Source organism: Peromyscus californicus, unplaced genomic scaffold (genome assembly GCF_007827085.1).
Source record: "Peromyscus californicus insignis strain IS unplaced genomic scaffold, ASM782708v3 Scaffold_19__1_contigs__length_69161282, whole genome shotgun sequence".
Classification (NCBI taxonomy): domain Eukaryota; kingdom Metazoa; phylum Chordata; class Mammalia; order Rodentia; family Cricetidae; genus Peromyscus; species Peromyscus californicus.
The window spans coordinates 34,212,197-34,226,284 of NW_026294491.1; the positions used below are offsets into that span (position 1 = coordinate 34,212,197).

The 14,088-nt window shown below is 44.5% G+C and overlaps 1 protein-coding gene across 50 annotated transcripts in view; it reads right to left on the reverse strand.

The window, feature by feature from the left end:
- The window catches only part of Map4k4 (mitogen-activated protein kinase kinase kinase kinase 4), a 150,997-nt gene that overhangs the window by 14,351 nt on the left and 122,558 nt on the right, over window positions 1-14,088 (reverse strand). For 2 of the 50 annotated variants that reach the window (XM_052745050.1, XM_052745021.1), the window contains exons 14-23: window positions 12,270-12,356; window positions 11,502-11,627; window positions 10,626-10,787; window positions 8,128-8,361; window positions 7,021-7,127; window positions 5,582-5,730; window positions 4,864-4,961; window positions 2,587-2,762; window positions 2,013-2,133; window positions 839-1,030 (exon numbers count right to left, since the gene is read on the reverse strand). In XM_052745050.1, the coding sequence (XP_052601010.1) occupies window positions 839-1,030; window positions 2,013-2,133; window positions 2,587-2,762; window positions 4,864-4,961; window positions 5,582-5,730; window positions 7,021-7,127; window positions 8,128-8,361; window positions 10,626-10,787; window positions 11,502-11,627; window positions 12,270-12,356 (1,452 nt within the window). Of the gene's footprint in view, window positions 1-838; window positions 1,031-2,012; window positions 2,134-2,586; window positions 2,763-4,863; window positions 4,962-5,581; window positions 5,734-7,020; window positions 7,128-8,127; window positions 8,362-10,625; window positions 10,788-11,501; window positions 11,721-12,269; window positions 12,357-14,088 lie in introns of all 50 variants that reach the window. The other 48 variants (XM_052745022.1, XM_052745020.1, XM_052745019.1 and 45 more) reach the window with 32 other exon arrangements.

Below are 14,088 nucleotides of genomic sequence, written 5' to 3' on the forward strand. Positions count from 1 at the left end.
TGAAACCAAATCACCTGTTTAATTAAGCAGGTGTTCAAGGTGGGCTCTGTCACTGCACTTGGGCATGACCCATTTAAAGAACAAAGGCTCACCCACCTATGACCCAGACTGAGCAGCACAGCTATGCCATGAACACACAGGACTTCCTATACAGAATTTTAAATTTGTACTTGCTTAGCATCCTCATTTTCTAGATTATCCCCCTAGAGCACATGACTTCTTCAACCCTGAGTACACGGGGATGTCAAGGAAAAAGATCCCTTTATAAGGGTTGGTGAAAACTAGTCATCAACCAACAACCAACCCCTCCCAAAATAAACAAATGACACCAGGAACCAAAAACACAACCGATGCCTATTTGAAGGAGATTCTCACACAAGACAAGAAGTTTGTGCAGGTAAGGTCAAGTTTACCTAGTCACAGTTTCCTGTATTTTATAAACTGGATAAAAAGAATGAAGAGGCAAACTCCACAGATGACTACAAGGATTTCATGCTAAATACGTAATGGAGCCGAGAACACAGCAATCATTTTATTTACTTTAAAAAAAAAACAAAAACAAAAACAAAAACGAACAGAATAAAGCAAGCCATGCAACTATACTTATCTAGAAAAAGGAAACAGTGAACTGGCAAGTTTGGGGGAATCAATCCATCTAGGGTTAGGGATCTGTATGCAGATCTGAACATGTTACTTGGGATTTGAGGAGGAGGGCAGATGACAGAAAAGCAGGGGGAGGAAGAGGGAGGGGTTTCTGGGAAGGGCTTCTTTGCAAACTAGCTCCTAGGCAGTGCTGGTCTAACCCCAGGAAAGCGGCCAGCTGTGGGGTGAGACATACCTCATTAGCAGTGAGCTTGTCCTGGGGTGTCTGTGGGGACATGGTGGGTGTCGGCTGGCTGGAGGATGGGGAGGAAGAGGTGGAGGAAGTGGAGGAGGAATGGCTTTGCTGTAAGAGATCTGGCAAGAGGTGAATGCGCCCCGCAAAGCCATTGCTCTCATGATGGCTGGCACGCTTTTGGTCAACTGTACTCTGTAGAGAAAACAGGCACACTGGTCTCGCTCAAGCACTGCTGACATTGCTGACAACCCTACTGATAACTGCTCTGTTCAAGGTGCTGTGTGACTTTTCAAACTGTTAAATTACTGAGGAAAATCCAAGGAAATTAGCCGGAATTGCTCAAACTTCCTTGCCAAATGCCCAATTGGAGCCAATTGAATTCAAAGTACCCAATGCAACCAAATGCAAGTAGCAAGGGTTTCACCTGGTTCATTTGCAGCAACAGCATGGGAGACTACCCCCTTGTTCTCACTGTAAACCTGTCTAAACTGCCTCTCAAGAGTACCCTGTGGTTTCTTTGAATCCTGGTTTTCTCAAGTTCTTCCTACTTTCCATCCAAATACACTGCTGTGGCATGAAACACTCAGGGCAAAATCCCATAGCCGAGAGAGTGCCCTGTCCTACTTCAATGAGGAGCCTATCACTTGGCTGAAGTCTACGTTAAGAAGGAACACACAGTTAGAAAACATCCTGGTCCAAGGAGAACACATCTTGCATCACCAATAGAGATAACGGTCTTGGACCACAGGAGACCTGCTCATCCTCGTGCCCCGCTCCTGCTGCAAGGCCACAGACACTTAGGGCCAGATGCCCCAGCAGAGCCTCCTGGGGCCTCTTCCAGGCTCCAGGTCTGCACCTTCACTCTGTGAGCCTCCGTAGGACTCCCTGTGGCTTTTCTACCACTCCAACAGACTGTGAGACTCAGCATGGGGCTTGGATGAAGGCTGCCACAGGCATGCAGGGGAGCAGCAATGTGTGGTGGAAGATTACTGGCTACCTTCGTGGCATGCAGCACACACCTACCTCCCTAGCCCAGGACACCCTACCCTCAGAGTTGTGTTAACATGAAAACAGATGATGATGTAGAAATAGCATGAGTGAGTGAATGAGCAAGTGGGTTAATGACTATAGGAGAAGCTCAGCCTCTGACAACAGAAAGAAGAGACCCGGGTACCTGGCGGACAATCAGGGTGCCCTCCTTGGATGGGGTCATGGCTGGCTCACTTTCGACATCATCATGAACAATCATAGTTTTCACAGATTCTGTTTCACCATTGCTCAGATTCAGAGATGACCTGTGGAGACAAAATCCACGTCAAGGACATCAAGCTGAACCTCGCTACCATCTCAAAGCTGTGAGGTGAAAGGAGGCAGCAGGCATGAGTCTCTTCTAGGATAGCAGGGATTTGGCTTCATCCCTCTGACGGAGAGTTCTTTGCAGTTTACTTTGCTCTTAAGCAAAACAATAGAATGAACACTTCTTTCTAATTACACTAAAACTTCCCTTTTATTGCACCCTTAAATTTAAAAAACCAAAACACATTATGAGATATTGTGAGGAGGCACTGACGTGTGTGTGTGTGTGTGTGTGTGTGTGTGTGTGTGTGTGTGTGTGTGTGTGTGTAAGCTATATTCTACTGAGTTCATGAAAACGGCATCGGACTTCTGCGACAGTGTTAGGGTAAAAGGCTGCAGCAGAAAGCCGCTCAGAGGGAAGACTCTCATCTGCTAACACAGCAAGCACTGACGCTGCTCTGGTGTCCTCTGGTCCCGAGGTGGAATCATCAGCTCCCTCCTGCTCCACGTCCTCCTCCTCCTCATCCGTGGTCCCAGACTCTTCACTAGAGGAGGAGTAGTCTGTCACTTTGTGAGGTGGCCGTACATCCTCCACTGCTCGAAGCTCTTTGGCCAATGCAGTCAAGTCCTAAGACAAAGGATGGAAAAGAGAGTTAGGCAAGGGAGGAGGAGGCAGCGAGGAAACAGGCGATGAGCTCTTCAGGCTAACCGCCAGTAAGTAACCAGGGTCGGTGTCAGATCAGAGAGGGCTTTGTGGAGATTTGGTTTTCATATGAAGGAGTCTGTATAGTTTTTGATAGAAAAAGGCAGATGTCACATGCAATCAGAATACAACGATCTGCTTATGATAAGCTGACAGCATTCTATTTTCAAATAGAAAGTAAAAGTTTATGTCTGTTAAGTCTTGAGACAGGGCCGAGGCTTTGCTGTGCAGACGTGACAGGACTAGAGGAGAGCATTTCTTTTAGGGGGACTATTCAGAACACCGGCCTCTATTTACACAGATCTGAGTTAACATATCTGGGTTTTCTTCCTCCACATTTCATTAAGAATCCCGAGCCTGTAAAACAGTGGAGTACCTCTAGCATACAGTCACCCCTCATTTCCCTCCAGGGACTACCACCGTCCCAAGTTGGGGCATTGGCGGTGTGTGTGTGTGTGTGTGTGTGTGTGTGTGTGTGTGTGTGTGTGGTGGGGTGAGGGTGGGGTGTCTGATTTGCCACATGCCATGGCAATAGGCTAGGTAGTTTGCCACTGGCCTGCCTTCTAGAGTTAGCCACATTCCCTGTAATATGAGCGTAAACATCAGAGGAAAATCTACTAAAACCTGGCTTCATTTCTCCTTACTGTGCTGAGATATTTTAAGATTCTTATCAATTTGCTAAATCTAATTTCCCAGAGTGATGATTACTTAATCCTCTCAATACATTCTGAATCCAAATTCACTTTTCTACTTGGAAATTTTATTTAAAAGCCATGGTATTTTAAAAACCACTATACAGTTGTTTTTCCTTTCTGTTTAAAGAGCAGTTCTAACTTAGTTTTCTTCTTTTATGCAGTTAAGAGTATGTTTTTTCTCTTTGAATTTGAGCCTCTGAAATATCGGGGACCAAGTCTGAGCCCACTGCATCCTGTTAATTATCTGCAGCATCCAGCAGTTCTAAAACTGGTGTTTCAAAGAGGTAAGTATGCTAACAATAAATATCTGGAGCATGGTTTATCTGCTAAAACAGCTGATTATCATTAAAGTTTAGTTTGTAAAGTCTAGAAAACAGTAAGGCAAGTTGAGAGCAGAGTTCAAAATCAAGCCAAGTTAAAAGGCAGAGAGAGTGCTGCTGAAGCTAGACTTGCCAGAGTGAGGGCTTACCACTTCACCCTTCAGGACCCGGCAATTCATGGAGGTAGCGAGGGAGGCCATCGTTGATGAGGTTCGCAGAGAAAAAGGGAGCAGACAGCAGAAAAAAAGGGAGGGGAAGAAGTCCAGAAATCAGTTCAAGCAGGAAACTAAAACTTCAACGGGCTTCAATCCACAACGCCATCCCCACCCCCCAGTCACATAACTAACGACTATGACAAGAAAGGAAGGGAGTAGGAGGGGCAGTCACAGCCATCATTCCAGAGACCAAAGGCAGCACTCAAGCAACAAGAGGGTTTGGAAAGCTGATTTACGACAGCTCATTTGGAAAGCCAGTACTGTAAATGCCAAACTCATGGAGAATAAGGTTAATGCCCAGCAGTGATGACTCTGTGTGTGTGTGTGTGTGTGTGTGTGTGTGTGTGTGTGTGTGTGTGTGTGTGTGTGTGTAGAGGGGCTCCTAGCTTGTACTTAGTATTACTATAAAGTACCTGTTTCCTTTAAAAGGGCCTCTCAAATAAAACTCCATTTTGTTCTGTACTTCTCTGGAAAGAGGACTGGACACAAAGTATAAGGCTGAAGTTGAAAAAAATCTGCTCCACTAGGGACTTCAGAAGTGAGATGCCTAAAGGGAGGATCCCCAAATGCATCCTGCTACGGGACATTCCTTCTACTTCCTCACACCAGAAAAGGGCCACACAAAAATCAAACCACTGCAGGCTTCTCAATCCCTTTTTTTCTTCCTTCTTTTTCCTACAGACTGAACTTAGAACCTCCTAAGTGCAACCCCATCCCCGAGCCCTTGGCCATATTCTTATTACAAAGGATTCACTCAAGTTTGAGACAGAACTGATTGATTGTACACAGTCCTTACAGCAGGCTTGAGAGGTCGAAATACTTCTTTTTTATCTTCAGGTTTTTTGGCTACATTATCAAGGCGCTGAGATGGAGAGCCTTCAGACTTGGATGATGCTGGTAAGAGACAAAAGAGCAGAAACAGAGATACACACATATCGTAAACTGTCCCGGCCCCACTTCTGTCCACCAAGCTTCCCATTTCTCCCTGCTGACTTCTGTCGATCCCATTCATAGCAAGGTCTCCATGGAGTCTGAACTTCATGCAAAAACAAGACCTAGGGACACTCTGGCAGACTTTCTGATGTCTTACTTAAAATCCTGCATCTGTTTCATGGATGCTCACAAGTACTATGAAGAATACAGTAAAGGGAGTTTTTAACTACTGTCACCAATAATACATACTGAGGATAGCATAGGCCTCAGAATTCAAACTGGAAGAAATGTGTTCAAATCCTAGCTTAGGCATTTAGCTAATTTACTTTAGGCAAGTTATTTAATTATACTCAACTCTACAGTGCTTATGGTGCTAGGTGTGTGTGGAGCTTTGAAAACACAGCTGAGTAAAATTATAGCGACTACTTATGATTACCTATATCCTTAGCAATCTATGCCAAAGAATCATTTGTGAAACGCAGCTATATGCAAACCCAGGTATCTTTTTATGCATGGAGGTCTTCTGATCACTAATTACAGCCATAGTTGTTCCCAGAGAAAGGGTAGGAGAGATAGCCTACATCTCACTCTGAAGCGTTCGCCAGAGCCGCTCTGAGACCCAGGATGGGAGCCAGGCTGGGATCCTGAGTTGCTGGACCCTGAGGAGCTGCCACTGCCTGGCCTGGGGACCAGCTTCTCCACTCTCTCCCACAGGAGACGGGGCTCAATACTGCTGTTAGAAAAGAAGAGAGAACAGTGTCATTCCACTACACTATGGCGTGAATGTGTACATGATGTGGAACGTGGGGAGGAGAGAAAAACCTGTAAACAGCATTTAACACAGTGTTACTGAAGCACGTGAAATTCTTAGTATGTGTGAGGTGTGAGCTACATACAACAGTCTAGAGCTACAACCATTGCTGTCCTAATCAGAGACCCAATTCTTGACTGGAAATAAACTTGACTTAGATAATTACCCAGAAACTTTTCTGTATCTATCTAGCTTGCCCTCACTCACCCATTACAGCTCTCACACTCTGAATGTCCACGGTCCATTCTTTTGTCTGAGATGTGTGTTGGAAGCAAAACTGGGGAGGCTTTCCTGCTATGGTCAGATCCAGAGCACACAGTTGCTGGGGAGAAGTTGTGTCCGGGACACTGTCACAGGAGAATGGCAGTCCTCTCTAGCCATCGGCATTAAAGGGCTGTCTGCCGATTTTGAATTACCATCCATCTCGCCACTTGTAACTATACCAAGGTTGCCAACAGGACAGGTTCAATGCTGACCAAACTGCCAAACACTTAACAATGGGAATCTCTAGGGCAATACTGGCAAATAGAAATTTCCAGTAAGCTGAACATGGAACACACTCCACATCTGACCATATCAAAGCTGTTGGCAGCCCCACATGTGACCAGCACTACAGGTGACACCAGCACTTGAAACATGCCTGACACCCTACCGAGGAAGTGAGGCGCTACTTTTATTTCACTTTAATTCAGTTAACTTCCAACTTAGCCTTGCATGGCTAACAACTACAGTGACACGCAGAGCCGCCCCAACCCCAGCGGTGGTGCTATTCAAATTGCTTACCAGCCTGCTGCAGACTGCTGTCACACTGACTTTGCTGTGATTTTCACACCAGTTTACACCTTCACAGTTTTTTAGACTGAAAATTCCCTCAATTACAAGTTTCTCAGAACCTGTTCCCAAGTCCTCCATGCTGTGTTTTACAGAGAAAAACTGTTTCATTTCAACTAAATACATACCAAGATTTAGATCTTTTTACTACAGATCAATTTGTTCATACTAATGAGGTAGGGGTGTGTGTGTGTGTGTGTGTGTGTGTGTGTGTGTGTGTGTGTGTGTGTGTGTATGTATGTGCCTGTGCAAGAAACAGATCATGTCTTTTGTCTAGAACTTCAGTAGTGGGAAGAGCACATTTATAAAAATTGATCACAGATGACTCCAAGAGACTGCACGTGCAGAGCACATCGGTTCCTGTCATTCTTCTTTTACCTGGTGGAGTTTCTTTGTCCTGCTTGGCTATTTTGCTGTCCACTGCCCTGCAGCGGGGAATCCCGACGGGATAAGACAGGGGAACGAGATGTTGTCCTCACAGGAACCTTCAGGTAGGAAAACACAGCAGTTAAAACTGAAGACACACGCCGAATAACCAAGCTCTCCTCCTCAAAATGTGTTCTAACACAGTCCTCCTTCAGCGGCACACCTAGCACTCAGCCCCTCCCTCACCCAGCTCCGCCCTTGTCCTGCCCTGATCAAGAGCCTGGACACTCTCTACATCCTGCAACACTGAAGTGATGTCTGGACTGAAGCTGGTGGCAGGGAACATACAATAGCACTTTGCTGAGTAATGTCAGAATCAAGAAATAAGCTCAAAGAAATCAAACAATGGTCTACAAATAGATTAGCAGGAAGCAAAGACCGGCAAAGAAGCAAGAAAATATTTTAAAGGAAGCAAATTCCAAGTGGAGGAAAACATACACTAAAATATGCCTTTTAATTTCATTTTGCTATTAATTACAAAATACTCAACTTTAACATAAAAATCAATTTGTTAATTTTTTTCTCACAAGATTTTTTCTGATATCCTTGATATACACAATAATGGGTAGCTTCTGTATAAATTTCCATTCTATTTATTTTAGAAGCATGCTGTCTACACTTTTCCTCTAAAAAAATTTTTTTAAGATTTATTTATTTATCGTGTATACAATGTTCTGCCTGCATGTATGCCTGCACACCAGAAAAGGGCATCAGATCTCATTATAGATGGTTGTGAGCCACCATTCGGTTGCTGGGAATTGAACTCAGGACCCCTGGAAGAGCAGCCAGTGCTCTTAACCTCTGAGCCATCTCTCCAGCCCCCACTTAGATTTTTTTTTTATTAAAGTATGTTTAAAACCAGTTAACATTAAAAAATAATTGACCATTGGCTAAATGTAACTGCCTAAATATGGAATGTTTTTTCCACTATAAAAAGTTACTTTGAAATTTCATTACCCCTTTAAATCTGGTGAAGTCACCATACCCATAATCAAAGTAAACAGTAAGTTTTCAAATAAAAAAGTAAAAGCAGCACACATCTGTCTTTCTGCTCCTTACCCTTGGAGGCACCTCGTCACTGTCTGATCTAGACCAAGCCTTTTGGGTGGGGTCAGGTACCTCCGACTTAGAGTCAGAGCTTTGACTGAGCACCTCACTGCGGGAAGGTGGACATGGGTCCTGAGAACGAAGATGGTGGTGTGCGAATTTGGGAGGAGAAGGGTCACTGAAGGAATGGGATCTCGAGACAGGGGAAACATTGTTCTTGAGAGATGCCAGGTGGGACCACTGTACCTTACAAGAAAACAAAACACAAAACATTCAATGCTTTCTGCATACAACTAGCTTTCCTGGTCAACACTAAATCCAGAACAGGAGCTAGCAAAGGGAAATATGAATCAGGGCAGCACAGAGTCAGGCGTGGAACAGCAAACCGGTTACGTTCTGATGAAGTGAGAGAAAGGGCAAGTGCACACTCAGGGAACCCGGGGCCCAGACACGCTGCAGACAGCAGGAACAGGAGCATTTGCAGACCAAGAGGAGGAGAGCGCACACATGCCCATCCAGGTCAGTGCAGAGGAGGAAACCCCAGGACGGAGGCACTGCCACACTGCACACCTCCCCACCACCCTCACAGGACCCAGAGTCTGAGAATCTGACTGAGAAACAACAGGACACATCGTGAGCAATCAAAGCTCTTCCTAGTTAGAAAGGCTGCAACAGCAGAACTTAAAACAACCGACTTTTCAAATACACCGATAATTTTTTCTTATTTCCTCCCAATCTTCTACACCCACTAATTATGAAAAAAAAAAGTGGGATTAAAATTTCTTTAGCAAAATATCTAATATCAAGTCACCTCAGGCTGACCAGTGTTGGAATGTGCCTTTCAGTTAAGAACTCAAGAAGGTGACTATTTGCCAAGTGAATTTATTCAGTTGCTTTTAAAAACATTCTCTCAAAGATCTATGAAATATTTTCAATAAATGGTGTTTTGCTGTTGTAGAATAATTGCCCAACATTATAATTCTTGTAACTCTAGCTACATATTTACTAATCGGTGTGTTTAGTGCAAACTGAAAGTCCTAACTTGCCTGACTTCTGCAGATATAACCTGTAGCTAAACCCCAGTGTACAATCTCTATGGCTCATAGATAGATCCAAACAACCCTAGTTTTGTTACAATTTCATACTACTAAAGTATTTCAAATGTTCACTGGGAAAGCATACAAATGAATGTGTCACCAAGGAGCAGTACATGGGACTCAATGTTAGGTGTCACATGAGAACGTTTCCCTCTAAGAACACTTTACAGGTGCTTGCTTAGGTCAAGAGCATTCTCAGCAAAGGAGGAGGAAAAGAGAGACTATTTCTAAATACTGTATTAATCACTCATGAAATTTAAAAATGAGTCCACATAACTCAGGAACTCTTCAAGTCTACTTCCCATAGATAAGTTTGCCCCTTGGGTTGGGTTTAACTTTCAAGACAAATGCTTCTTGTGCATTTAATATACATCTCACCAGGACACAAGCTCCATGTTTAGAAGCAAGTGGTAGCCAAATTCTTCTAATTGGATCTGTCTCTCACCCTATTCTCTATCTTTTTCTTTCCATCTTTTATTCCTGGAGTTCTCTGCTGCTGTACCCACATAAACCCCCACCCCACACACTGTGCCTCAGATCTGCTCCTCTTGACTCCTTGCCATAGCACCCCATTGTGCAACAGGAGAATTTGTTTTTGTAAGCACATTCAGAAGTAACAAGTGCAGGGAAGCTTGGGATCTGTCTGAGGCAGCCTGCAGTACAGAACAGAGGAAGGACCTGGACCCTGTCTTCAGGGAGAGCAGGAGTCAGGGCTGGAGGTTGACATTCAGCCTGAGGCTTTGCCATCTACTTTCCTGTCTAGACAAGAGGGCAGCTTTTCTTTTGACCACTCAGACAAGGCAGAATATGGTACAGACTGAAGGAAAGGTCATACATAACCTTTGTCCTGACCTCCTCCAGGAAATCAATTTTTAACCCATTGGTCATAACCTATTTTGAATCTTGAAGTGTTTGTGAATCTGGTTTTAAAAAAAAGACTTTCCCAGAAAAATCTACATATTCAGCCAAATAAATATAATTCTGCATGGAATTACAGGACATCTTCAGTCTCCAAGGGTCCTCCAGGGAGCTGGGGACCACAGGGGTAAAGCACTTACTTTAAAATGAGAGAAGAGCTTCTGGATCTCTCCAAAGGTGCCTACACAATAAAACTAACTTTGTAAAAACTAGTGAAAAAGCATTTGTTTAAGAGGAAGGAGGTACTTCACATCTGAGTTAAGGAGGGGGAAAATGAAACTACTGACTAGAGGTATTCCTAATCAGTTAAACAAAAATCTTTTAAAAAATCCGCAACACTCTTTCCCTACAGCTGAATGCATATCCCCTCCTTTACTATACAGCTCCGGCAGTCCTCTCCTCCTCCCCAACGTGACAATGAACTAAGTGTGGCCCGGTGAGCCACTATGCCACTATGCACATCTTCAGCACAGCAAGGGCTGCTGCTGCTGCTACCTGTGGCTCCGCTGGTCTCTGCAGGGCAGGGTGCACAGACTCGGAGTTGCCATTGGAAAAAGATTCTGATCGGGAAGGCACCGGTGGTTCCAATCCTCTGCCTGTTTGCTTAGACTGGGCCTCAGGGGAGCTGTGGTTAGTCTTTCTAAATCTATCGTCCACCTGCGTCAGAGAATTAGAAGACAGACAGAGCTGCATGTTAGTACGGGAAGCAGAGATGAAGAAGGAAGTCTAAAAGCAGGACATCAAGAGAAACTTTGTTTTCTTCAGGTGTAAGAAAAGAGAGAGACAGCTGCGGGGGAGCATAAAGCAGGGCTAAGATTTGATACAGGATTTTTAAAAACTATGAAAATGAAAATTAAGCAAAGTAGCCTCTAAGATAGCCTCAGTGCCCGGTCTCATGACTGTAACCCTAAGAAGAGTTTGTTCCCTGACTCCTCCCCGTGAAGGTGGATGTAGAAGAAGGGTGCCATCTACAGGCCATGACGGCTCAGTACTCCTGGAAGCAACCAAGGCCTCTGTCTAGTCCAGAGAGGAACACTAGGAACAGCATCCTAGTTCCAGGCTCTGTGACCAACTGCACCAGCCGATCGAGTAAGAAATCAGGCTGAAGGTCCACTTCATCCTCATATGAGTCTTACACCAGACCAACATTCTCTCATTCACACGCTAGAGAATGATGGTACCAAGCACTCCTTTGGTGTAGTTTGGCTTTCAACTCCTCTAATATTTGTGAAACGAGGCACCCCCATAGAAAACAAAGGGAAATTTACTGGTCCCGTCTGGCATTCATGGGCCAGCTCTCAACAATCGTGAAGGACGTCTTGGAGCCTGTTCAGGACGGACATTTAAGCAAGAAGTGAAAGAAGAAGATACCTCCCGAGCTCTGTCAGCAGGGTCGTAGTGAGGCTTGGGCTCTGGAGCATGATAGCTTGGCTTGCTCCTGTCCTGCTGCGGCTGCTGCGGCGGCGGCTGCTGCGGGTGCGGCCTCCTGTGGTCGTGCTGTAGAGACAGGAGATATGCTTGTTCTTGTTGCAACTGCCTCTGGAGCCTCTCTGCCTGCCGGTGCTCCTCCATCTCCCGCCATCGGCACTCCTTGGAGAGGGAGAGGGCAACACTGAATCTGGGGACCGTGGCGAGCTCACCTCTTCTCTGGGTCCCTTCTTGACTTTGGTTTGTTTAAATAGCACTTTCCTCTCTTGTATAAGAGCAAGGCAAACGGTTGGGATTTTAAATAGCATGTTACCTGTGTAAAATTTCACAGCATTTGCTAAATGTAACACCACTGTAGAGTAAAAGAATTCAATTAAACATCAGATTCAGTGGTATATATACACACACACTCAGCAAAAATCCTACAGCATGTGCAGTGAGCCTGACACCTTCAGCATCTTCACAGTCACATAATGCCAAGTTCTGGTTAACACTTGATAGGCATCTACCAGACAAGAGCAGCTGACTCACTAATGGGAAATAAACAAAGGCAGTTTACTCTGTGCTTGACAGCATGACCACAGAGGACATCTTCACTAGAACCTGGCTTCCACAGCAAAACCAAAGGGTCTGATGGTCACCACAGCTGGCTGACTCAGGGGAGGGAGCACGGCCCTGTGGCTAGGGAATGGGACAGAGGCGGGGCGTTACCAGTAACATGGCCTGCTCCTGGAGCAGCTGCTGCTGCAGGATCTCCAGGTGCCGCTGCTCCTCCTCTAGCTGCCGCCTGATGTACTCCTGTCACACAGAAATTACCCAGCAGTCAGTACATCCAGAAGGAAAGCATCAGAGTCACCTGTTTGGGTAACCAAGAACTATGCCAATAAGCTTTACAGCAAACTCACCAAGGAGTGAAGGCCTAGTCTAAAAACAATCTCATGCTGAGGACTTTTGCAAAGGCTTCAAGCTGGCCAGTGAAGTGCAGGGAGTCTGACACACTCGAGGGATATACATGGCAGTGTTTGAGCACTGCTGTATGATTCCAACACACAATTTTAAAGGAGGATGTCTTCCTCTTAAGATGCAGGACAGACTCCACAGAAACTGTAGTTTAGGGTCAAGGGATTCTGATTAGTAAATATCTGCTTAAAAGGCATCATTTTAAATAATCATGCTTCAGTAATGTTTGAAAACTAAAAATCCAAATCTGTTTAAGACCTAAAATCCAAAGCAAACCAGACTTGTGCTTTTGCTAATGATTCCGAAGGTACCTGGAGTCACTATAGTCTGAAGGATATGGCCAGGGGTCATAGGCTATGGGCATTTCTCTACAAGTAAAGTGGCCCAAGCTCTTGGTGACGAGTTTGTGTGTTTGTGTATTATGCACAGGCATATGTGCACAGGCAGATTGATAATGGCAGTGGCAGAAAATGACCAATCTGTATCACAATGGGAAGAGGTAATAACACAGAGTATAATACACAGAGGGAATGACGCTATCGTGACATGCCTAAAGTCCAGAATTCAAGCTCCAGTTCTGGGGAAGGGGTAAGTGAGAGGTGGGAACATACTCAAACTTGAAGTTGTACACATCCTATTTGGACAAAGAGATTAGGAGCCTCTAAACCCAGTTCCGTCAAAGACAAGCCATGTAGCCTGCTGCATACATTCAAGCTTCCATTATTTGTTTTTTTCATTTGAGAAATGGAACATGAGCTAGATATGAAATAACTCTCTAGAACAAGAAGCCTTTCCATCAGGAAAACAAACACTACCACCCCACATTAAACCAAACTCCCCACCTGTCCTGGAAGGGGAGCAAAGGAAGGGCACCTGGATCACTGCTCCTTGGAACTAGGTTCTGTCTCTCTAGGTGCCTCCTACTGACCAGGCCTTAGTTCATAGCACACGCCCTGAAGTAAAAAGCCAAAGACACGGGCTGAATAGATGCTTAAGTTAACCAACAGTTCTGCTCAGGAGAATACCAGACAACAGAGAAACAATGGCCTGTAAATACTCTCAGGGCGCCACATCTTACAAAGCCAACTGAGCCCCCAAAGCCAGGTCCCTTTCACTTACTTACACCTGACTCCCCAAGACCATGCTAAGCCTTTGTGATGGACATGTGATCTTAGCTGTCTTGAGAAAGGGAATCTGAATCCCAAATCATATTTTTTGAACAAAACAATTAAATCCTAACTTAAAAGATCAAGTTACTATACTTGTTTATGTTCTACCTTTAAAATACAAGAAAACTTGGTGTGGGGGAATCACATGCTATCCAAACCACAAAGATCCTGGCATACGATAAACACAGAGAATATGACTTATACACACCTGTGTGGGAATGCAATGTGCACTACAGCAAGTTTAACAGAGAATTATTATTTTGCAATCAAAAAGGAAAAGCTGAGTAAAACAGAACTATTTTTAAGAAATCCTTAAAATGCAGGGTACTTGCTAGTCACAAATTTTTTAATGGTTCTTAAGATTTCTTTATATTTTATATTTATGAGTTTTCTGCCTACAT